Source organism: Melopsittacus undulatus, chromosome 6, assembly GCF_012275295.1.
Source record: "Melopsittacus undulatus isolate bMelUnd1 chromosome 6, bMelUnd1.mat.Z, whole genome shotgun sequence".
NCBI lineage: Eukaryota > Metazoa > Chordata > Aves > Psittaciformes > Psittaculidae > Melopsittacus > Melopsittacus undulatus.
Window position 1 is genome coordinate 5,178,337 of NC_047532.1, and position 25,719 is coordinate 5,204,055.

Below are 25,719 nucleotides of genomic sequence, written 5' to 3' on the forward strand. Positions count from 1 at the left end.
TCCGCTCCAGGGAATGAGGGTTTATTTTTAGCCATCTGTGTAACACAGTATTAGAGTTTCTCCTGGATTTTCCTAGACATGAAGGGCAGAGGCAGCTACTCCTCTGGTGGAAACGAGACAGGGCTTAACCAGCCTGAGTCAGGGCTTCCTTTCGGCAGCTCCTCCGATGCTGGAGAAGTTGTGACTTGATTTAAAGCCCACAGGATAAAAATAAAGAGGAGAATCTTTGCTTCTGATTTCCATAGGGTTTGGATGAGATTATTAATTCCTCACCCGGCCACACCTCACAACCCTCTGTGGCTGATAACCTGGGCCAGATACTGAAACACACCAAGACAAGCCCCCACAAGAGGCACGAAGCCTTATCAGTGGCATGGTGCGATCAAGCAGATCCTGAAAGAAACAATGGACCGAATCCAGCTGGAGATGGGGCTGGAAGGAGCTCAAGAGCTGTGCAGAACTTGGACAGGAGTCAGGTTGAGACTTGATTGAGTCTCAAGGTGCCATGAGTCCAACCACGTCCCTGGAGTGGCTGGTTTTGGAGCTGCCCGGCTGGATGCCACAGGGGGATCTGGCTGGTATTGGCCAAGAAACCCCCTCTCCAAGGGTTGCCTTTAAGGAAACACCAAAAGCTTCAGAAACCACCTCTTTAGGGTTTGGTTTTCAGGGAAAGAAGTATTTAAAGTGATCTCCTTTTGTGAGAAGGAGCAAAGATGACTTCTGATTTGGGGCTGGTAGCATTAGAAGGGGCTCAACACACGCTGTTCCTCCTCGAAAGCCACCTCTCCACTCACCCTGCTTGGCACTGTGAGATACATCAAGACCAGCCCTATCCATGCCACCCTGCTCCCACCCAAAATCCCTCCTGAAGGCAATAAGACAGCAGCTAGGGAGCCATGACCCCCCCACCTGGATCATGTACCCCACTGCTCACTGCTTGCTCTGGCAGGGACCATCACACCCTGCTGCCACCCAGGCCACTGGCACCCTCCAGAGCTGATGGGACCTTCCTGGTGGTCCTAGGGATGCTTTGGGGTATGGAAAGAGCCTAGCATGGGATGAGTGCCCCTTTGCTGGAGCAGAGAGGTTGACCAAGGGGAGCATCCCAGCAGCAGCCCTCCCACAGCATGATCACATAGGGTGAAGCTCCAGCTATTCAAGGTGGGAATTGTTCATTCCCACCTTGACTCACAAAGACAGCCAAACTGTTGGCCTATGGCAGGTCCAAAGCAACGGGTCCTTCAACATGGACAGGGGAATACAGTGGCTGAGGATCTCCAAGAAGAACATGATACAGTGATTTAGGAGACATGAACAAGCTGAACCTTCATCCCTGGCCCTGCTCACTCTGGGCTCAAGGCAGTAGAAACTGGGCAGGTGACTCATTTTACCATCAACCCAATAGCATCAAGCTGTGCCCATGATGGAGCTCTGGTACCAGGCATGCTTCAGCCACTAGCTCCTCCTGCCAACGGGTGCCAATGCTGCTGCAGACCCAGAGGAGGACTGGCACATGGGGTCAGGACCTGTAAGAGGGCTGGTGATGCCAAGGGACCAGGGAGGACTATGAGCACCATGTCCACATGTTCATGGCAGCAAGAGACAGGCAGGACCCCTGGGGTCAGTCCAGGCAGGTCCCATGTGCCAGACACCGGATCAGCTCTCTTTCATGCGTGGCCATCCCAAAAGGATGAAAAGCTCCTTGCTGGCTTTTTCCTGAGCCGAATAAGGTTTCTGGGAGCAGAGCAAGGTGGGTGGCAGGAAGGTGAGAAACAACAGGAGAATACATCACCGCTCCGAGACGCAGATCCTGGTATTTAGCTCATTGTTCCAAAAAACATCATTAAACCCTCGTACTGCGTAGCACTTGTGGCCAAGCCTATTTGTTCCTTTAAAAATGAATCTCCAGGGAGAGAGAAGGAAGGGACGTCGCTCTCAGACGTGCTTCCCCGCTGACCCAAATACCTCCGGCTGGAGGGATCAAGGGCCAGGAGGTGACCTCAGATCCGCCACTGGAGGAAGTGTCTTCCCTCGCTTCCCGCGGCTTCTCCCGCTTGTGCGGTGCAGCCAGGACACGGCGGCTGCTGGAGGGGATGGGGACATGCTGCAGTGGGTCACCTTCCCCAGCACTGGGCATTTCTTGGATGAGATGCGGCAGCCAAAGGTAATTCACTTCCATCTCCCCATCTGCACCCCTTCACTAAGGAAGAAGTAGCCTCTTGACTCCTGTTTTCTGAGGACAGGGAAGCTCTGCTAGCATGATAAACCTCATCACACATCTTCAAAGCCCTTCCCAGCCCTACCTGGCTCCCTTTGCAGGTGGCCTGTAAGTCCAAGCAATCTGATGGCCCTACCTACATAGAGCGGGGAAGCAGATGACTGTACCCGTCCCCTGTGGAGCTGATGCATGTCACTCACCGCACATCTGCAGTGGAAATGAAGCAGCTGTTTTATCTCATGCCCTTAAAAAGTGATTTGCGTCATCCTCTTGCTCAAAGTACAGCCTGAAATGCTCCCGGCAGCTTGGCCCATGTGCTCAACACCCCCCATGGACTGAGCCCATCCCAGCAGCGTAGGTCAAGGCTTAAATGAAGGCAGACACAAAGACACATCTGAGGAGGCCACTGCAATGCACAGCAGGAAGGGAAACTAAGCTAAAGAGCAGCAAACCAAAGCTGAAGAGCAGCTGGGCTCCTCTGGATGGGAGGTGGTGGTAGGGCCATGCGGTGGCAGCCACCATGCATCACGTGCAGCTAAAAGCCAGATAAACTCATTAATTGTATAGCAAGTCCTGCTTGGTACCATACCCTAAAGCTTCAGAACAAAGTCCTCCTTCATCAGGTTTGGCTGACTTCTCCCCCCCCCCTTCCTTCTTTTGGAAACAATTCCATAGAAGACTGAAATTTGGAATAAATGGATTATTCAGAGGAATTATTTGAGGTCAGGTCTGGCTAAAGACCCTTTCAGTGCCCTGTTCGTGACAGTATTAGGACAGACTAAGTAAAAGTGGGAATGTCACTGGAGAAATGGCAGCTACCATCATCACTGCACGTTCCCATGACCATGGATAACACAACAGCTTCTCAAATACCAGACCCAGCAGGCATCCATCCAGTCTTTGCCATAGGAAACTTAAAGAATCAGATTCTACCTGTTTCAGGAGCACAGGGAAGCAGAGCAGCACAGGGTGGGAATGCACTAGGCTTTAAAACACACTACATCTCTCTTGATCGGGCCTCTCTGCCTTCCCTTGCTCTCAAGGACACAGGGACTTTTCAGGGACAGTGCCCAGACCACCTCCTGTAACCACTAAGTGGCAGATACCAGCTTATGTGAGAGGAAAGTCTCAATATTAGCTGTCCTGTGGCCATGTTAAGCAGAGATGGAGACAGATCTGTGGTTTAGCTTGGCAAGCGGCAGGCGCAGTGTTTTCCTAAGGTTCATGCACTGAGCATCTCAGTGAAACTCGGCCCCAGCCACATTTTGCATCGTTTCATTCCAAAGCTGTAAAATTCAACCCTGTTTCGAGCACAATGGTGTTGGAGCTCATGTCTGAGCTGCATCACGTCCTCCCCATCCACAGCCCGGCTCCCACTCGGCCTCGGAGGCCCCAGAGCTGGTCCAGAAATGCAAATCCTTGTGAAATCCATCCAAAAGCAACAAGGCAGCATATGCTCTGCAGCTGAAACCCACTATGTGCCCAGGCTGGATTGTTTCTCCCCAGCATTCCCCTCTGCAGGCCGGGAAGGTTTTTCTTCTCAGCATCGCCTCTGGCTTACAATTTCTGAGGGATGATTCACCTACCACACATTACAGTTACCCAACAAATAGGAGCTAGGGTTGCAACAACTTCATCTCAACACAGCCTCCCATCCACCACATCCCATCCAGACATCTTTCCATGACCTGCACCCTTGAGGAGGTTGGGACTGGCTACTCCAATCGCTCCTGATGTTGGGTGACTCCAAATGCTGCTGGGTTGGACCAAGTTTGCCCATGTCCCATCTGGTTGGGGGAGAGACAACGGTTGCAAGTGGGAAGCTCTTGGGGTTCAACTGCTGTGGGGCAAAACCAGTGCCCTCACTCAGCTCCTGCTTGAATGAACTGGTAAAGCCTCTTTAGTACCAGGGGGAAGTCCAGCATGGCCTGGGGGCGAGCATCCCTCCTTCGACTGCACTGTCGAACACCTCAGCAGCCCCTGGCAGCGTTTTCATCCAGCAATTTGATGGAAAACAGAAAAGTCCCATTCTAATTGGTGAAAATTCCCTCCTCCCACCCATGGAGCACCAATCTGTAATTAGCCTTTCATGTCCAATGATGTTTATTCCTGACGGAGTTTATCTTGGCACAAACACGCGCTCAGAAATGTGCTCACATTTGAAGACTCAGACCCTGCATTTAATTCTCTATCTGCTTGTTAATTCTCATTGTTCCCAAGCCCCTTTTCAAAACACACCCACAGGGAGAAGAAAGTATTTTTTATATATATATAAAAAACCCCTTCCAGCGTCAGGAACACCAGCAGTGAGCACAGCACCACAGGCACCGGCCCAGGGTCCAGCTGCCCACAGAGCTCCCAGTGCTCACCCCAACACATGGTGCTCAGCCCAGGAGACCTTCATCCTGATTCATTCTATCTTTCTTCTTTGACATATTTTTTCTCCCTGGATGTGATGTCCCTTGGATGTCCATCCTGCAATTGCAGAGCCATGGAATGGTTTGGGCTGGAAGGGACCTTAAAGCTCATCCAGCTCCAACCCCTGCCACAGGCAGGGACACCTTCCACTGGAGCAGCTGCTCCAACCCCTGTGTCCAACCTGGCCTTGAACACTGCCAGGGATGGGGCAGCCACAGCTTCTCTGGGCACCCTGTGCCAGCACCTCAGCACCCTCACAGGGAACAGCTTCTGCCTAAGAGTTCAGCTCAGTCTCCCCTCGGGCAGGTTAAAGCCATTCCCCTTGGCCTGTCCCTACAGGCCCTTGTCCCAAGCCCCTCTCCAGGTTTCCTGCAGCCCCTTTAGGCACTGGAGCTGCTCTCAGGTCTCCCCTTCAGGAGCCTTCTCTTGTCCAGGCTGAACCAGCCCAGCTCTCCCAGCCTGACTCCAGAGCAGAGCTACTCCATCTCTTCTGTGCATGTTTGTGGCCTCCTCTGGATTCTCTCCAATGGGTCCTTCTTGTGCTGCTGCCCCAGAGCTGCACCAGGACTGCAGGGGGGGTCTCCCCAGGGTGCATCAGAGGGGCAAGAATCCCCTCCCTTAACTGCTGCTCACTCTCTGGGGTGCAGCCCAGCACATAAGGGGGTTCTGGGCTCAAGCTCACACTTGAAGCTGGGTTACACTGAACTTCACATAGAATCATAGAATAGTTCAGGTTGAAAAGGACCTTAAGATCATCCAGTTCCAACCCATCTACCATGGGCAGGGACACCTCACACTAAACCATGTCACCCAAGGCTTCATCCAACCTGGCATCAACCAACACCCCCAACTTCTTCTTCCTCAGGGCAATAAACACATTATCCACCTTATGAAATGAAAGGAAGAGTAAAGGGTCTGGGTCAGGATTTAAGGGTTTGGTCAGCATTAGGGACAGGGTAAAGGTTTGGGTCAGGGGGCCCAGCTCTCCCCAGCTCAGTGTGATAGGTTGGGGTTTCCTCCAGGCCCATGTGCTGGCTCTTCACCCTGTGTTTTTGGGGAAAGGGTTCCCATTGCTGACACCAGGCAATGATTAACTCCATCGGGATGGTGTGGGTCAGCCGCAGCCCTGAACACCAGCTACTGCACGTCCAAAATTTGAAGCCTTTGGAAAAGCCATGACCTGATCAAACTCCATTGGACTTTGTGATCAACCTCCTCCACTCACTTGCACAAGCACACAAAGCACTTGCTGGGAACAGCTCAGCACTTATGCCACTGCCATCCTCCCATCCCCAGCAGTGCAGTGGTGGCACTCTCCCTTTTCCCCCATTCCCAAACCATGACATCTCCTCCAAATCCCCACTATGGCCACTTGTTGTTACTGGCAGACTCATCCTGGTACCCAGCTCCTGCAGCACGCAGCCAACTGATACCTAGATAAGTACTGGGGGGACACCTGAAGCTCCAGAAGGGCAGGAGGGTGACCCTGTGGGCACCTCACCCCCTGCCCCTTGTTAACCTGCACCCCATGCCCCACCAGCCACCCCACACATGTGGCTATTGCGGCACTTCCCCGGCTCAGAGCAGCTTGGCTGCTCTATGATACGCTGCCGGATGCAGAGGTCGTGGCTCCTGGCCAGCACCAGAGCAGACAGCAAAGCAGCACTGTAACACGTGGGCCAGGCCAAGGGGACAGTGCCAAAGAGGTCAGTGGTTCATCTCCCGGCCAGGCACAGCATCGTGTGCATCCCTACGGGTTCCTATGCCCAGCACAACCCACCACCACATCTGCCATCACATCTCCATCTGTATTATACCCAAGACTCCAAAAATCTCCAACATTACACCTGGAGCATCTCAACCACTCGATGCCGCATGGAGAAGACAGGACAGCTCCCAGCCCCTGGTTGAATACCCTCCCAAAACACAGCTCATGGCACAAGAGTGAGCCATCCCTTGTGAAACCACAGGGAACTTGCTGTCTCCTCTCACCCCCCTCCAGCAAACCCTGCCTGGGCTGTGTCTGGGAACTTTCCACCTTCTGCAGGAGGCTGGGGTGAGAAAGGATGCTTTTTTCCAAGCTGGAAGAGACAGAAAAGTTTCCCTCCTTGCCAAATTTCTCCCAAGCCATCTTCTGTTTCCCATTAATAGCAAGAAGAAACCCTCCAGCTCAGGTCCATGCTCTTCCCACTGCAATCCCCATGGGCACTTGTCAACATCCCAGTAAAAGAGGAGAATTAAACCCACCAACCTAGTTAGCCAATGACGCAGGGACCACAGAGCGAGCACCGGCGGCTGGAACACAACCCCCTGCTCTGCTCTCACATCTCCCCCACGGAAACTTTCCAACTCCAGTTGCTGGCAGGAGCAGGGCTGATCCCAGCTGAATTCCTTCCACTTACCAGCAAATAAATAGCAGTTAAACGGAGGGAAAGAGAAGAAACACCCTTTTTATTCAAAGGGAAAACAAAGAAGCCAGGGAAAATAAACAGGAGAAATGTTGGGCTGATCACAGGCTCATGAAGGTCTTTTTCCCTTCCTGGTCGGGTACTTGACAGCCTTCCCTGCAATTCATTATGGGATGCTCAGAAAGCAAAACATTTCCAGCCCTTTGCCAGCCCTGACCATTAGGGACCGAGTCACAGTGCTCTTCAGACCAAACCAGCAGCCCTGACCACAGCTCCTCCACCCGACCCAGGCACTTGAACCACCCTTTTACATATAAATATGAATTTATATAAATTCTATATATAAATTATATAAATATACATAAATTATAAAAATATACATATAAATAAGTGCTGCTGCAGGATATCTGCAGTCTCCTCCCAGCCCTGACAAACTTCTGCCCACCCTTTTGTCCAAGCCCTTCAGTGATGGGCATCTCCAACCCTCCCCTAGACATGGGCTCATCTTGTACTCCAATGATCTCTCCCACCAACACCATCCTTGCTGCACAGTTTCAAGGCATCACTTTGCGGCCCGTCCCTCACCAGAGAGAGAAAACAGCTTATTGCCTTTTCACCATCTTTTTAGGGAGCTGAAGGCAGTGATGCACCTTCCCTCCTCTACAGGGACAACCCCAGCCTGGCTGTCAGCACTGCACATCATTCCCCTTCCTCTCCCAGTCAGCCCAACCCTTTCACAGTGTGTGAAGCTTAGTGGAGATACCTTCCCATGTCCCTTTGACCAGTTGTCCCTTGCTCCTTCCTTCCAGGCTCTTGGCTTTTGTCACATTGCACCCCAACAGGCACCTCCCAAGATACCCACCCTGCAGGAGCCCTGCAGGGATGGAGGGCTCCTGCCACCCCTAATGGCTGTATTACTCCCAGCCCTGTGTCGGGGTGTCCTTGCCATGGCCTGCAGCCACTGATGGGGTTTGAACCCCAAAGGTTGTTTGATGCTTTGGGGAGCACAGCTTGGGTGTGTGTGCTGCAGGTAACCAGGCAGAGGTCTGCAGCAGCCCTTCTCCGTTGGAATGGGAATGGCTTGGGAAGAGCCAGATCTCCCAGGCACCCACTGGAAAACACTGGGGTACCTCAAGGATGAGTGATGCTGAAAGAAAGCATCCCCCATATTTGTCCCAGCAGCAGGCACTTGCACTGCCACCTTTGCCCCACCATGGTGCTGCACAGCAGCATCCTCCCCACAACCACCCCCCCCCCCCCCATCCCATAACCACCCCATGGACCCCCCAAAAGCTCCAGGGGGAAAAATGCTGCCATGGCCTCATCCTGAATGGGGAGCTCTGGGGCAGCCACGATGCCTCCCCTGCGGCACCCAAGCAGAGCCGCCCACCTGAACATTATCAAACTATTCCAGTTATGTTACTTATTTGCTTACACCCAACATGGCCCCAATTTCCCCCAAGACAAAGTCTGCCCAATACCAGACTACACACGGGGTTAGGGATATGAAAGGGAAAATCAAGGCGGCGGCAGCGGCTGCTGCGAGCACCTTCTGAAGGGAGGCCCCACTCCAGGCTGCTCCAGTTGGCTTTGAAGCTGTCTTGCCCCCAAGCTTCATTCACAAAGGAGATAACACCCCCCCTGCAATGGCCTTTTCCATCTGGGCTCTCCCAGCACGGCAGCAGCTCCCTGGGATGGTGGCAGTGCTCAGCCCCAGCACAAGGGACAGCACAAGGGGATGACAGTGCAGAGAGGGATCCACTGAGGAGCCTCCTCTGCTGAGTGAGCACCTATAAAACCAAACAGCATGAAGAAAAGCTGTTTGTAAGCAGGCTGAGCAGAGCCCTTGAGCAGCACACTGGCCCCAGCCCTATCAATGCAGCAAAATGACTCCGTGGTGGAAGATCTGGGCTCTTCTGATAGCCATCAAGGAATTATCTCCTCCTCCAGTACTGGAGAGTTACCACACAGAGACACTAACACCTTTGGGATAGTGCTCCTGAAGCCTATGGATGGGGAAGAAAATCCCCATCAGTATAAGGCTTGAGTATTAACATTAAACAAAACGCCTGGAGGCCAAAAGCAAGATGAAATATCCATGTGATTTCAATTCCTTAGCGTTTCCTGACATTAAAGCACATATCTGAGAACAAGTGGATAGCTCAGAAGAAACAGACCATGCTCTAGTTAGGCATATCCGACAGCTAAAGGAAACTGAAGAACAGCAATATTTTATTGTATTTAATATTTTTTTATCCCCAAAGAGAAGCAGGTCATACCCCTGTGCCAGTGGGCTGTTACTTCCAGCTGACCTGGTCTCATTTGAAAGTGTTTCAGACACCCAGTGGCTTTGACAGCCCTGCCCTTTGATTTCTCGGTGAGAAAAGTCACAGCCAAGGTGTTGAGGTTTGGTACCCACCAATCAGTGTTTCCCATTAGCATCCCAGGAACCCAGCCCCAGGCCCTCCACCTTGAACGGAGATCCATAATACATACACACACACCCTATCTATGTGCATATAAACATGCCTGTGTGCAAAGAATCATAGAATGGCTTAGGTTGGAAGGGAGCTTAAAGCTCATCCAGTTCCAACCCCTGCCACAGGCAGGGACACCTTCCACTAGAGCAGCTGCTCCAAGCCCCTGTGTCCAACCTGGCCTTGAACACTGCCAGGGATGGGGCAGCCACAGCTTCTCTGGGCACCCTGTGCCAGCGCCTCAGCACCGTCACAGGGAACAGCTTCTGCCTAAGAGCTCAGCTCAGTCTCCCCTCTGGCAGGTTAAAGCCATTCCCTTGTCCTGTCCCTACAGGCCCTTGTCCCAAGCCCCTCTCCAGGTTTCCTGCAGCCCCTTTAGGCACTGGAGCTGCTCTCAGGTCTCCCCTTCAGGAGCCTTCTCTTGTCCAGGCTGAACCAGCCCAGCTCTCTCAGCCTGGCTCCAGAGCAGAGCTGCTGCAGCTCTCAGAGCATCTATGTATACACACATATACATATATATTAAAAAGCAATCCCTGGAGAGGTGTAGCCCACATGATGGCTGCACTGTGGCTTCCCTGGAGCCACACAATGTTTAACAAGACAGAGGGGAACCAGGGACAGCCCATTCACTCAAAGTGCCTCGGCAGCAAAGTGCTTCGAAGCCCAGTGAAACATTAATATGCTTCCCTGGAGAAATGCCTTCACTTTTTTGCTGCATCAAGGGCTTTGAAATCAAAATAAATAACAGGGCAGGTTAATGAAAGTTTCTATCAGTTACTGGGTAAGTTTTGGTTCTCCTGAAATTCAGGTTTGAAAGCCACACATCCTACCTCTGTGGGAGGGAGCCTCCTCTTTCTCCCCATGGAAATGGTGCCTTTTGGGGTAGGGGCAGGAATCAGAACTACCCTGTTTCCACAGGTGCAGGTGTGGGATTGCTGTAAGGTAACCCAAGCTCCAGTCCTTGGGCTTGTTTTCAAGCACCTGAGCTCCAGCTTCTATTATGAAGCCCATGCATGCCCAGGGGCAAAGGGAAGAGCAGGGGCTGAGCAGCTTCAGCAGTGTAGAGTTAAAGCTCTTCCTGCTAACCAAGGACCACCTTTGAACTGAGGCTGCCTGGGGACTGGAACGGTGAGTGCATCTGAGCCATGCTCCCTGGCTGCAGACAAGCAGTGACCACTGCAAACAACCTGCAGCTGAAATTCCCCCCCAGTAAACCTGTGCTGCAGCACTCACCAAGGACAGATGCTCTAGGACAGCAGAAAGCATGGGATGCTGATCCCTGTTTGCATCCACCAGCTGCTTTGACCTGCCCATGAAGCTTCAGTGTGCTGAGGAGCCAGGAAGTGCACAGAGGTGTGAGGGAATGGGGTCATGGAGAAGCCACCAGGGCTTCTCTGCTGCCATTCCCACCGGGCACCAAGACAGCAGCTGAGGGCCGCTGGGAATCACATGGTGTTTGCAGAGCCAGGGAGAGGCTCACTCCTGTCTTGATGTCTAATGAGACTAACACCAGCTGCTTCTCGCTTAACCAGTCTGACCATCGGGCTGAGCCAAAACTGATTCATTCATAAGAAAATGGAACAAGAGATCGACTCGGCACCAGGCCTGACTAATGGGGAAAACAGCCAACAACCTGCTGCTTGCACACCAGCCCCAGCATCCTGCTCTGTCAGCTCTTCAGCATCTTCCCAAGTTCAAACGCTTGGACAAAGCCTGAGCTTTACTCCAGCATAGCGGGTGATAAAAGTCTATGTGCTTCAAGCAGTGTCAGTGTGTGGCCAAGGGGCCACCATCACCCAGCAATGGCATTTTGCAATAGCTAATTCCTGCTTTTGAAGCAGAGGAAACATTAAAACCTTCAAAGTCATTGTTTTTCAAGCTGCTCTGCCTGGCATCATGCTCCCAGCTGCTTTTTGGGCTGTTATTTCGCTCATTCCCTCTTCATCTTGCAATAAAAATCTAAGCAACCACCCTCATTGTGCAGAAAAGCTCTCCACCACCCTGCTGTAAAAACTGCCTTCTGCCTTTTCCTGTGGTGTGTTTTGCTTTAGGAGCCCAATGGGGCACAAACTAGCAGGGAGAAGCTGCACATGGGGTGGCTGGGAAAGCTGGTGTTGGGAGGATGCTGCCCCAAGGGAACCTTTCAAATCCAGACCAGAGCTAATCTTATCTCCAGGTGTATTTTAGGATGGGCCAGAGAGGGTTAACAGCCAGCCACAGAGGTCAGATCAGGACCTGAAGTACCTCTACTCCTTGGTTCGTGCTTTGGTTGATGAACTGAAGCAGGGCAGAGTTTAACAGCTTATGCCATGATTTCTTAGCTTTGGGCAACATATTTGGGTTTATATGAATCTCCTTTAGAAGAGGCCGTCTCCCAAAATGCAGATCGCAAGGGCTACGTTCTCCCAGCTGCAACACTATTCCTTCTGCCCAGAGGTCTTGAGCTTTTATCACCCTACCCTGAGGACATCAGGACAAACATGGCAAAACTTCAGCTCTTGGTGAGAAACCCACGCTGCACCAATATGGGTCTCAAAATTCAAGGCAGAATCCACAGCCAGGCCAGTCTGGGCAGGGAAATGCCCTAAATCCTGATGCAGGGAACACACAGTCACCTTGACAGCCACATAGGGACAATGGAAAACTCAGACCCCACGAGTCACAGGAAAGCAGAGCTCTGGGTATCAGGACTGAGCCTCACTCATCTCTCCCACACCAGCCCCAGAAGGCTGGGAAAGGGTTGCCAGATATGAAGTTTTCCTTCACCCACATTGATGCAGAGGAACTGGTCAAGCATTTCACACACAACACTGTGAGTGGAAATGCCTCCTGCAAGGGCTTTAGGATGCACACCCTGCTGTCCCACCCGAGAGCATCCACCATTAACCCAATGCACACATGCAGCAGCAAGCACGCACCCCACAGCCTGCCAAGCAGGACAAGAAAAACCTGCAGTGGATGGAAACCACATTCCCAGTGTGCAAGGGAAAAGCCACCCAGAAAGCAGTTGTTGACATCCCTGTTGGTTGTCACATTCCCCTCACAGTGGTTCCTCACTGACTGTGGGCAAGCTTCCCTGGCATTGGGATGGTTAGCATGGCTCTTTTTGATGCTGAATCTCCCTGCGGGCATGGGACATGGTGGGGTAGGGGAAGGAGGTGCCCCATGAAGACTTCACACCTCCAGCAGTGCCATGGACTCAACAAGCTTATATTGATAAAAGAAACAGAAACCAAACACCACCAATATCCACCCCTTGGCAACATCCAATCTCAATAACACTGTGCTATTATTATACTCTGCAATGAAATGATAAGCTATAATTGCCTTATCTGATGGAGCTGGGCATGGCAGAGAGGCAGGAGCTGGCCTCTGAATCCCTGTCCGCTGGCAGGCAGAAGTGGGTTGGGTTTATGGATTGAAAGCATCACTCCTGGCATTTTAAAGCCCCTCGTTCAAAATCCTCCTTGGCAGACAGGACCCCAAAGCAGCACTGGGTTTCTTCACCCCAAACCTGGGTCAGCAGCATCACCTCTATGCCTATGTGCTGCCCCACTTCTATCCCTGCAGACCACGGCTGGTACCCAGGGAAGGTACTGGTGGCCTCTGACAGCCTCCAACCAGGAGATGGTCAAGCTCTAGCCAGGATGGAAGCACATGGGAAAAAATAGGGCAGCTTTTAATCCATTCTTCTTGCAGGGAAGTAGAGGCAGATGGTCGAGAGACCAAAGTGCAAATCCATGTCACCAGCTGCTCCCCAGCCCTCCCCAGCCCTGCTTCAGCATCCTGGGAGCAACCTGTGGCCACACGGCCAGGAGAACCTGACAACAGCCAGGACACATTGAGAGCAGGCCCCCAGGACAGGATTTGGCACATTCAGCTGATCCCACTGGATCAGGGCACTGCTTCAAAAGGAGGCAGCCCTGGTTCCCAAGCCCAGCATCTCAGTGTGCAGCCCTCAGGCCATAGCCAGTCCAGCTTGGCATTTTCATCCACACATTCCACACCTCTGGAAGAGCTCTGATGTACCAGGGCATCTTTTCCAACAAAATCAGCCATGATTTAACTTGTTCCTTTAAGTTTGGTGTCCCTGCATCCCTGTTCCTGCCATTTCCCAAGTCCTCCAGTCCTCAGCGCCTGACCCCACGAGCCTTCGGCAGAGCCGTATTCACTGGCCCTAGCAAAGAAAAACAAAATCCTCCCAAATCCTCCCCACGTGACCGTTTCCCAAATATCCCCCAATCCGCCCAGCCAGCGAGGCCGCCAGCTCCCTGCACCTCCAGCCCAGAGGCCACGGTGAGGGGTGCTGGGCCCACACTGTGCCCCTCTCCCTGGGCCAGCGGGCTCCCGGCAGGGGCTCAGCCACAAGAGAGGCTCGATGCAAATCCCATCGTTAGCATTCTTTCCGTTTTAATAACCCAAGGTGTTACCAGCAACAGTGTTACTGATTTTTATCTCCGCAACAGCGCCTTTTAAGCTCTCCAATTTGTTTTTCTTGGAGATCTCATTTTGTTTTATTAAAGCTGACACCGAACAGGGAAAAGAGACATTCTGGGCCCCGAACACAAATATCCCGTTTAAATAACCCCGTATTATTTTCTTGGAAACGCTTCTGCTTTGACTTTAATTAAGCTCTCCCCTGGTTCGCAAGCTTGGCGTGCTTGGCTTTCAGGCGAGTTTAATCCCAGACAGCCCCAGTGCTCCCCACTTCCATTGCTTACGCAAACCTTAAGAAGTAAACTGGGGTTTGCTAAACTACGTGCCTTAATAGGTGGCCTGCCATCAAGAACGTCTTGACATTGCCTCTTTGCTATCGGCTGACCATAGAGTAAGAGCGCAGCCCCAGCTACCCTGCTCACTGCAGAACCAGACCCAAAAAGCAGCTTTTCTCTCTTATTTTTTACTCTTTTCTGCTATAACAATACTGGGTATGGAATGGGGAGATCCATCCCTAGTACTTGGCCATGCCCCAGAGCTGTCCAGGCTATCAGAGGCTCATCCACCAGCTCAGCTCCATTGGCCACGCTGCCACTGCTAAGCCTTGTGCAATTGCATTGGGTGCTGCCGTAGTATCAACCATTACCCCCCCATAGTAGAAGCACTTTAGGATGATTGCAAAGTTGAAACACTCCAAAAGTTGGGAAATCCCAGGAGGGAGCTTGTCTGGGCATCATCTGGTGCATACCCATTATGTAATTACCGTCAATCTTTAATCACAGATGAGGTTTTTTGCCATCGGACCCGATTCGGATGGAGCACAGGAGGCACAACCTTCACTTTAAGGAACTGCCATTCGGTTTGGTTTCCACCTCGGTGGGCCCCAGTGTGCTGTTAAACCAGCTCCTTCTGCTTCACACAAGGTTTGCAAACCCTCCAGCCCAAACGCCTGGCTCCTTGGCAAGCACCGACACAGCCGCTCACGCAACATCCCCCTGAGAGGGAAGGATTTCATCTCCCTTTTACGCACAGGAGCTGCGGGCAGACAGATTAAGGCCAAGAGCTTGAAACAAAGCCTTTGTTTTGGTGCCTGATGCAAGATGGCCAAGAAAGGGGCTTTTGGGGATGCCACCGGGCAGGGCAGGGGGACTGTGTGTCCCCATTCCAGGTCATCCATAGGGATAGGGTGATGGGTGGGTGCTCAAAGCAGGACCCTTCACTGCAGGCACTGCAGGAGGGTTGTTTCTCCTCCCCAAGGAGGGCCCCGGTGTTTGCCCGGGGCAAACCCCAACAAGTCAGCCCATGCAGCGAGCGGCAGCACGTGGGGCTTCCCTGCCCCAGGGATACCGGCTGCCGGCCCTGCTCTCTGCTCTGCACCAGCGAAAGCAAGATAAAAACCATCACTGAGCTGCTAAATCCAAACCCAGAGCCAAAACCCCCACCCATAGAGGGGAAGAAACAGGGTCTTGGTGAGCTCGGCTCCTCCACCATAGGGTTTTGTAGGCCAGATGCTCCCACAGCCATGGTGCTGGCAGCACCAACCCCAAAATACCATCTCTGAGGTTCCTGCACTAGGAAATAGCACTGAGAGCTTATACTGCAGCAGTGTGGTGTGATGCTCTTCTGCCTGTGTCCTATGGAATGCAGGTACGGGTTATCCCCAGGCTGATGCTCCCATGGGGTGTGCAAAGCAAAGGTGTGATGGGGCTGAACTGCCAGCATGCCATCACCATCCTCTCACCCATCACATGCAAGCCAAAAAGGCTGCCTGGAGCACCCTGAGCTGCTCATTGCATGGAGGGCAGCACAGCACAGCTTCCAGGCATGCCCAAGACGAGTCCCAGCAAAGCAACCCACCACAGGCTGTGACCTGGCAGCCCTTCCTGAGGGCTTTCCCCTATGCTTCACCCCATTCTGGCTCTGGAGGGATGTGCTCCAGAGTGAGGAGCTCTGGCAACAGGTAATTTCTTTAGGGATCTACAAAAGAAAAGGGCAAGGGGGGAAAAAGAAGCCTGAAGATGTGCTGATGGAACCCAGGGCTGTGCCATCCTCCATGGCTGCACCCCTGCCCACGGGGTGTGCTTGATGGAGGGTGCAGGAGCTTTGCTGCCTGCGGCCCATGCCCCGGGCAGGCAGCGGTGTGGGCAAGGGCTCTGCAGGCAGCCCCGCATCCCGCCTGCCCCTGGAGCTGGCAGGACCTGTTGTACGAGGTGCCTGGGAGAGATCGGAATGGCTCGCGCCTGCGAGGAGCGTGTTACAGCAATTCCCAGCACACGTCATGTGGGTTTTGCAACCGCCCCAACTGTCTTGGGGTGGATGAATGGAAAGAGCCCGGAGTGAACCGAGCTCCACAGCGCCCGCGGCAGGCACTGGCAAAGCCCCAGCGCGAGAGGAGGCAGAGCCGCCGGCGATGCCCAGCCTGGAATGTGCCCTGCACCAGGCCCTTTTCCATAGGGGTGAATGCCAAAAGGCAGCGTCGCCTTCCCTTGCAATATGGACTAATCGATCCTTCGAGGAAGAGGAAGGGAAAGCCCAACAAATACCTGCTGTAATGGGTGCAGCAGCATTTTTGCACTCATATTATATTGGCATACATGGTGGGGGTACCTAAGTCCTCTTGCTCCCCATAGCCAGAGCAGGTATGCTGATGCCACAGGCTCATGGCTGTGGAAAGTCAGGGAAAAGTGATTCCTCAGGGAATCACTGGCTGCAGGATGGGGGATGCATGGTCACTGTCCCAGTTGGGAAGTGCTGGCATCCTCCTTCATGGCTGCCTGGCTCATAGGAAACTCCTGAAGGGTTATCATCCCAAAAGAAGTGAGTGGAAGAGACCAAGGTATGTGGTGACATGCCAGAAAATTCCCTATGGCACCGAGAAACCCAAGTGGACAAAACCCCAATTACTGAGTCAGGGTGAAGCCTCAGTGGTTTCCAGCATCAGGGGGCTGTGTTGGGAGCCCACACTGGGGGCAGCAGGCAAGAACAAGCACATGTGGCACTGACCCAAAAGCCACTGAGGTCCCCGTCAGCCTGCTCGTGGCTTCTCCCTATGGCTGGCACACACCCCACAGTGCTTTGGCAGAGGTCCCAAGGAGTCACTGGGATACAAGAGCAAGAAGCTACTCAGGCCCTGTATTGAGATGCTGCTGACTGATCTGAATCCCTCTGGAGCAGCAGCTGCTGGTGCCATTGTCCCACTGGGATTGGCGACCTGTTAACATGGTAAGAGCAGGGCTCCTACCCTGGGTTTACCTATATCCCCAGTGGGAATTTCCCCCATACAGGATACAAAACCAGCCTTGGGATGGTGGAAACCCAGGTTATTGCTCCTTCCTCAAACAGCCACAGAGCACACAGGGAGTCCGGCAGCCTCAGCTCCACATCCACCCCAGCTGCAGTCTCCATCAGGACACTGTGTTTTTGGGAAGACAGCTTCTCCCTCCCCTCACCTCATACCTGATGGGATGGGTGCCTGAAAGTGCTGCCCCACAAGTGTGATGAGCCAGGAAAGTGTCTGTAACACTAAGGATAAGGAGGGAGGGAGCCAGAGGAGCTGCCCTGGGACACGAGCGGGTGACAACGCCCGTGTGAGCTATGTGCAGCCGGCACTATGGGCACTGCAGCGAGGTCAGCAGTGCCTTCCGGCTATGGGGCTTCACCCAACCTGATGGGTCAGGTCTATTTTAAGGTGCTGGGTGTCAGCCACCACAGTTGATGGTTGGCTTCCATCTGCGGAGGGTTTTAGGTGGATTAAAGGGTGACTGACCAAGATCCTGGATTTCTCCCCAAAGGGGAATTGAAATTGCTCCGTTGCTGCTGTCCCTAAGCCCCATAGCATTGTACATGCACCCTATCTCACCCCACACCTCTGCATCCATCCCAGCCCACACTCTGCATCACCCAGCCCCTTCACCCTCCAACCCCTCCTCCTCTCAGCCCTGTCTCAGCTGAAACCCGGCACCTTCACAGTTTAAACTATGATCAGATCTCTGCAAGAAGGGGTGGCTCTGTTTGTTTTGTTGTAACTGAAAGGACCAAAAGAGAAACAACAAAGCCAAACCAATTGCACAACCCTATGCACAACTTCATATACAGCAGCAAGGTCATGGGAGCTGCCACCACTTGAGGACAACAGCCACCAGGAAATACAACTAAGACTGGAGCATCTCCTTGGCTAGGTGGGAAAGTGCCTGTAACACTTGGAGGGGACTGAATTAAATGAATTAAAAGCCACTAAACCAGCAAGTGCACTGGCTGGGAGGGCCCCTGTAGCCTTTAAAAACAAGAACCTCCCTTAGAAACAGTGCTCTGGCCTCCTCATAACCTCAATCGCTCCCAATGGCCCCAAGAAGCAGGTTTGATGACGCAACTGTGTTTTGTTTGCTTTTCAGGCTGCTTTATCTCACACGGCACCTTGCACACAGCTCCAGCCATGAAAACCCAGTTCCTCCAAAACTCACTCCCATTGTGGTCACAAGCTCCAGCTCCCAACGCAGTAGGAGCCAAGCTGGGGAAAAGCCCAGCACACCAGCATCCCACTGTGGGAAATTCCCAGTAAAGCTGGGAAAGCTCCGGGGTGCCCTTTGCACTCCCCAGATAGCAGGGTTGGGTGATAAAAGGTACCTTTTTGGCTCTTTTCGACAGGTTTACATCCCCATCCAGGCAATGTAAATACTGTTTATGACAGTGCATCCCTCCATGGGGTTAGGAAAAGCAGAGCACGGTGGAAACCTGTTTGGATGTGAGAAAGCCATCAGGAACATTGAGGTCCACAGCATCCTTGGCCAATGCATCTGTCAAATGGGGCCAGCACAGCTCCCTGGCAATTAATTAAAGCTCCAAATCCTGTGGATTTGGGTAAGAAGGCGACAACCACAGTATCACCTTCTGGAGATGGGAGTTTCCTTAGCACCAGCACTAGGTGATGACACCCATCACAGGTTAGTAGTTTGTATGGAAGAGTGTCCATAAAAGCATCCTCACCCTTCCCAGACCCAAACCTCACACCTGGGGTAGGTGCCTTTCATTGCAGCAGGCTAAATGAAGTGCAGCTTCATGGCAATCACCCCTATTTGGTGCCACCCTGGCCATGGTGTGCTGCTGAAATTCAGCTGGGACCATTACCAAGAACTACCTCTTGTGATTAATGCTCTCCTTGGGGTTTCCCTGCTCAGCTCCTAGTGCTGCAGCCACACTCACCCACTCTGGGACTCTTCTTCAGGCCAGAGAGGAGTCCTTGTCTTCTCTCCATCTTTCACTATTAATGTTAGCACTGAAATGTTTTATTTTCTCCAAGAAACAAACTCATTCTTACCAAGGCTCTATTACAATACTGGAGTAAAACCAGCCTTTTCCAGGTAAGCTCACTGTCCTATGGATGTGAATCAGTGCTCATGAAGACATTCCCCCCACAACAGGTTGGAATTCAGGTATAAAGATGACATCAGCTATGCCCTGGCCTCATGGGAACAATGAGATATGATAAGCGCAGGGATATGGTCCATCAGCCCAGATTCCCTGAGCATGGGGTGCTCCATCAGCCTCCACTCCCTGGATGGGGCTAGACTAATGCAGGAAAGCTGCTCTGTAAGTTCCTGCCCACAGGCCAGAGGACACACGGATGTAGTCAGAGGAGCTGTGGGCAAGCCAGACCAACTCCTCAGGCCATCCTAAGTGCTTGCAGCAGCATTTGCAGCAACCAAAACATTAAATATTAAGCAAAGAGAGTTAATCTGTACCTGAACTATTGACACAAAGTGGAGGAGGGGAGAAGGAAAAGATAAAATTCTTTGTACAAAATCAATGTGTCTCTCCAGGCTGCCCCACAGCACTTGCCAGACCTCCGAGCACAGCACCAGGGATGCATTTGGAGGAACAACATGCACCAAGAGGTGCCACTCTCCCCAGGTAGCCAGAGCACCCACTGAGACCCTTGGGTGGCATGGGTGCAAGTGGGTGCTTCTGGGCTGAGAGCCCTGGCTGGGGTCAGACTCACCTTGTGCTCACCTCTGCCAGGGCTGGGAGAGCATCCCAGATATCGATTTCAGAGGGTCAGCGCCCAGTTAATGCTTACCAGGACCATTCTGCCACTCAAATTGGCTTTGGGGGCTGGGGAAGACAAGCACACTGGGACGCTCAGCATCAGCCTGCACCTGGCAGGACCAGCACTGGAGCAGCCGTGTCCCATTAGATCCCTCAGCACCGGAACAAGCCTTGTACAACCGGAGGGAAACGCTACCATTCATTTCCCAACAAACGCTTTCAAGCATCACTCATCACCTCTCCAGTGGAGGAGACTGATTTTTTCCTGCCTTGAGTGCTCACATGTATATTATGTTTCCATTCCAGCCTCAGCATTACCCCCCCCCCCCCCCAAACCCTCCATTTCCCCCCCAAAAGAAAACAAACCCGAAAGCACAGAGTGTGCCTTGCAAAAGTCCTTGCTCTGGCATCCCGCAGCGAAGGGGCACGCGGTGGTCCCAGCCAGCCCAGTGCTGCTTGTTGACATATGTGGCGCAGTATATTTCTTTAGACAAAGCAGCCTATGCATTCAATGCATTGCTGCAAGAGGGTTTGTTTTCACAGCCTGACCCCAAACCTGAACTCCGCAGATCCTGCATTTCCCAAGATCAAACGCCAGAAAACGTGACCAATGCAAACAAGAAATAAACCTTGATAATTATAGCCGAGTGCCGGGGCGGCTATTGTTTAGTGCAGACGAGCACCCGTTTTAGCATAAACATAACCCTATTTTTAAAGGGATGCCTCACAACATCACTCCTAATTTTGCCTCTAGATCTCCTCTTTGATACAAACCCCATCTTGTTCCTCAGTCCTGAGAACAGAGAGGAGATTTAAGAGCAGAGCCAAAAGGCTAAGCGATGTGCTGAGCGCCAGTCTTGGACCATGCCCTCATCCCCTGGACCTGCTGGTTCATGGGAGACTAGGGGGACCCCGAGGTCTGGTTGTTGCTGCAGCCAGCAGGAACAGAGGGATGTCAGAGGACAGACAGACAGCGTCAGTCTTTTCAGGAAGGCCCCTGTCTATCACTTAGCTCTTGGAAAGGAGCTACAGTATTTTCCTGATTGTGTTTGCACGCAAACGAGCGCCGCAGGGAAATTATGCAACCCTGAGCAGGGAGGGGTGGGAGCAAGGGAGGAAGGGCTGGAGGGGGGCCCCATGCTGCACCCCACTGCCCTCGGTCCCAGACAGCGCAGCTGCAGCCCCCGAGGTACCGCGCTGTGGCTGCAGATGGGCTCCATCACCACCTCCTCTCACCACCGGAGCCCCTGCACCGCAGCCTTAGCGTGGAGACCCAGCCCTTCCACGGCACAAGGGTTATTAATGGCCTCTTCATTAAGCACCCAGGCCAAAATGCATATATTCGTCACTCAGGCAATTTAATTACCAAACCTGGATTCACCCTGCACACCCACACGATTTCTTTTTCGAGGCCTCCGTGCGGTCATAGCCATAAATAAATAGGGACCAAGAGGCAAATGTCAACTCCTACAACCTCTGTCTTGGGCATGGAGCCTTTAAACCACCAGAACTTGCAGCATTTAATTTCTTTTGTTACTGCTTCTACCTTTAGAGCTCTGCCTTAGGCTTTCTAGATATGATCACAGAGAGCAGGAAACAGAGCGCTACGCGATGAGCTTCCTGGGGATCACACACACACATACAGCCCATCAATCACTCTAATTACAACCGGCCACATGTCCTCAGCTCTCCGCAGCACTCCATTACTGCCCATAATTACACGGTCCCATCGTTTCTCCAGTAACAGTATCTCAGAGTTAATTTGTGATTGTAGCTGTGGTGTATCTCACAGGGCATTTCATCAGCATGATCACCGGTCATGCATCAGCTGAGCAGAGGGAATGCAGGCAACACTGGTCCCCAAAACAGTGTTTAAACACCTCACACACCCCCCAGCACTGCCGCTCTCTGCAGCACACTCACACTTCAGTTCCTGACTCTGCCCATGTCCCATCCAGAGTCAGGACACCGCTACAAGCAGGTTCCCACAACACCAAGTGGTTGTCTCTGCCCACCAGATAAAAGCAATCTGGGAAATGGATGTCCACCATGAGGATGGATATGATCTTTTAGGGGAGGATACCAAGACCTAGGACAAGATTAGGCCTGCTAACACTAGTGTCCATCATGGACCACTGGGGACAAGCACTCCGGCAGGCTGATATCCCTCTGCCAAGTCTACTTAAACAGTGGGGTGTCTGCAGTGAGAAACAGCCCTTTTCTCTGTATTAACATTACACAGTCTTGACGCTGCCTGAGCCTGTTAGGTCCTATCAAAACACACAACTGGGTGCAGGTCGTCTGTCTTCCTACTAACAGGTGTTAACTACTGGAGACCCTGCGCCGTCTGTGTAGCTGTGCAGGTGGCACTGCCAGACCTGCCCTGTGTAGGCTTTCCCACCAAATCGATGCAACTTGGAGGAAGCATGTTGGGGAGGCTGATGCTCTCCTGCAGCCACCCCCACGAGCGATCCAGCAGAGCAGACAGACAGACAGACAGCATGAAAAACCCGTAACAAAATGACGGGGATAATACAAAATAAAGGGGGTGGCTCACACACACACCAGCTGATCCACTAGCATTGTACTCCTTACTCCAAAACACACCAGGCAGGACAAGCTAAGGGCATGCTTTTCAGATGTATTAATTTTAATTGAGTACATAGGAGCTTAGAAACACATGATGTTGTAGGAGATAAATATCGCCACAACTACAAGGATGAAGGGGGCAGGGAGCAACCGCGGTTCAACACATCCGAGAAGGAGCTTTCAGCCCCGAAGCCACCTCGGTGCGCTCCGGGAAGCAACGGCGGCCGAGCCGCACCTTCCCCCGCCGGCCGCGGCCCCGGCTCCGCTTCGGCAAGCTCCGGGAAGGGACCGAGGAGCCCGTACCTGTTTTGAACTCCAGCGCGGGGTCCTTATTGCCCTCGCCCAGGTCGTTCTGCAGCATCATGTAGAGGATCCCGAAGGAGTTGTGGATGCCGAAGATGGAGCCGTTGCACCAGGCGGCGGCGAAGACCACCACCCAACCGAAGCCACCCTCTGGGGGCTGGAAAGGCGCCGGGGCCCCGCTAGGCTCCTGTTCTGTCCCGGTCTCTGCCCCGGTCCCGGTGCTTGTCCCGGTTCCTTCCCCGGCTGGGGGCTCTCCCTCGCCCGCCGCCGCTACCTGCCCCTTCTCGTCGCGCTGCTCCATCGCGGCCGCGCTCCGGCCGCCGCCCGCAGCCCGACTGCCCCGCAGCCGGTCCCAGATGCCCGCCGCCCCCCCCGGCCGGCCCCCCCGCCCGCCCCCTCCTGCCGCAGCCTCACTCCCCGCCTCCCCTCCACCGCCTCCATCCTCCTCCTCCTCCTCCATCGCGCCGCTCGGCCCCCGGGTCTCTACCTGCGCCGGGGGCCCTCTCCCCCCCGCTTCACCCTCCCCTTTCCCCGGGCCCGGGCAGCTCCGGGCGGCGCTTCCCCGATGCCGTCCGCTCTCGCCGCCCGCCCGCAGGGCTCTAAAGGCGGCCCCGGGCCCGGTTGCGGCCCCGCATCGCCCGTCGGGCCGCACCGCCTCCACCGCTGCAACCTGCGGCGGGCGCAGCCCGGGGCGGGCCGCAGCCAGCACCGCCCCCACCGGGCCCGGTCGGGGTGAGGGACACACCGGAGACACCGGCTGCTCCCGCTACCCCCAGCCCGGGAGAGCCCCGTCCCCGCGTCCCGGCCGCCGGCTTGCGGGAGCATCTCGCAGGGGAACAGCCCGGCTGTGGGGCCGCTGATGCCGCTGCTCCCTCTGCCCCATCGGGGTACACAAAGCACCAGGAACAGGCTGAGCGGCAGCAAAACGCAGCCCCGATGAAGGAATTCATTATTCCATTTCATGCCGGATTGCCTATGAGATCTTTGGCTCCCTGGCATCCCCTACCCCGAGAGTTTTGAGAACGCTTTTGTTGCACCAGCCCCAAGCCATGCAAGCTCCGTGCTGTGGGATGGGGAGGTGAGGAGCCCTCGATGTAAATCCCAGCAGCGGGATGTGGGATGTTCCCCAGGGCTGTGGGTCACCCCATGTTACCTCTGCGCTGTGGTTCACCGAGCAGGACGGGCAGGGATGCGGCAGGGAACTACTCTCTCACCTCTCTCTCTTTTTGCAATAAGCTCTGCCTTTTCTCTTCTTTCAATAAATAATTACAAACCCACCAATATATTAAAGCCTGTCTTTTCACACGCTGAAGGTATTTGCACTTTAATATATGCCAAGTCTAAGTTATTATTCTTTCTTTACCCTAATGGCTGTGTCAGTGTCAGATTCCTATCAGAGTAAAATAATACATCCCAACCTCACGCTGCTCTTTACCTCCAGGGGTATTAATTACCATCGCCTGGCGAGGCAGCGGGGCAGGGTGCGGAGCAGGCAGCGAGGCAGCAGGCAGGGCCCCACTTCCAGCCCCATGTCCTCGCTTCTCCCGCAGCCGCCGAGCAGCACCGGCCCAGGGGCGGTCGGGCTGCAGGGTGGGAAGGCGTTTTCCGACGTGCTGCGGCTCGCCGGGCTTGGCGAAGACCCTCCGGGTCACGGCTGCAGCCAGAAGAGCCTCTCCTCGGCCTGCCCGCCTGCTCATGGGTGCGAATCACTGCCAGCTGCAGGTCTGCTCCATTGCCATCCGCTTTCTATAACCCAGGATGAGGAGCAGTGCGTGGTTCCCCCTGGCTCCCAGCAGCCTGCGTGTGCGTTAGAGAGACACAAGCCGGAGGGCTGCGAGGATGAGAGATGCGGATTCCCCCGCACGCCATCCCGCATCGTCGCCAATGGATGAGCCCTAAATGCCCCCCTTCCCCATAGGGTGCCCGGCGATGTCGCCACACTCAGCTCAGCCCCGGTGCTGGAGGAACTGCATTTATTTCCCTTCCTCTCCCGTGCAGTCTCCTCCCCGGATCCCCATCTCCGCAGCGAGGCTGGGGAGGTTTGGGAGCGTCTTCCACTGCCCTCTGCCGACACGAGGAGCCGCAGAGCTGGACCCTAACAACCGTTTCAGTGTAGGGCAGCCTGAGGTTGCTGGGGTTATCTCGTGAAGACCCTACAACCTGAGAGGGAAGGGTTTGGGGGACCCCAGGCTGTGCGCAGAGAAGCTGCTCCCCTCTCCGATGCTAAGTCCCTGATGCTGCAGAGCTGGGGCTGGATTAAAAGCAGCAGAGAGAAGGATGGGAGGGGCCTTTGCCATAGCACACACCATCATACTGGGACTTCTCCCCTCCAGAGCTACAGAAGGCTCTCATGGAGTAGGGATTTTGGGGTGAATAGTACTGTGGACCTTAAGGCAGGCACAAAACCCACTGAGCAGCATCTCTTCTGGATGTTGGCTGCACAGGGTTCTGAGGGTGTTTTCTTGTGCTGGCTGTGCTATGCATTGAAGCAGCTTCCTGGGCTGAACACCAGTGGGGCTGGGGGTAAAATCACCAGGCAGGGGTAAGTGGGGCTTAAAGGGCTGAGCTGGGTGAGCTGGTGGAGGCTTCACGTACAAGGGAGCTGCAGCATAGAATGCTCAGGGAACATTAGGCAGAAGTAGTTCTGCTACCGGTGTAAGATCAGCTTTTATTTACACTGGAGCATCCCACCCAGAGGGTTTGCAGCTCAATAACCATGGCTAAAAAAAGAAGAGAGAAAAACACAGTTACAGCTGCTCTTCCCTGGTTACACTCAGTGGTAGAAATACCCTCCTGTGTCCATGGCATGGCTTTCCCCAAAGCCCCC

At 53.7% G+C, this 25,719-nt stretch overlaps 1 protein-coding gene across 1 annotated transcript in view; it reads right to left on the minus strand.

Annotated features, from left to right (window-relative positions):
- The window catches only part of SLC16A2 (solute carrier family 16 member 2), a 38,890-nt gene extending 15,663 nt beyond the window's left edge, over positions 1 to 23,227 (minus strand). The window contains exon 1 of the mRNA XM_031045257.2: positions 22,893 to 23,227. Within this exon, the coding sequence (XP_030901117.2) occupies positions 22,893 to 23,193 (301 nt within the window). The 5' untranslated portion in view covers positions 23,194 to 23,227. The remainder of the gene's footprint in view (positions 1 to 22,892) is intronic.
- Positions 23,228 to 25,719: the final 2,492 nt, after the last annotated feature.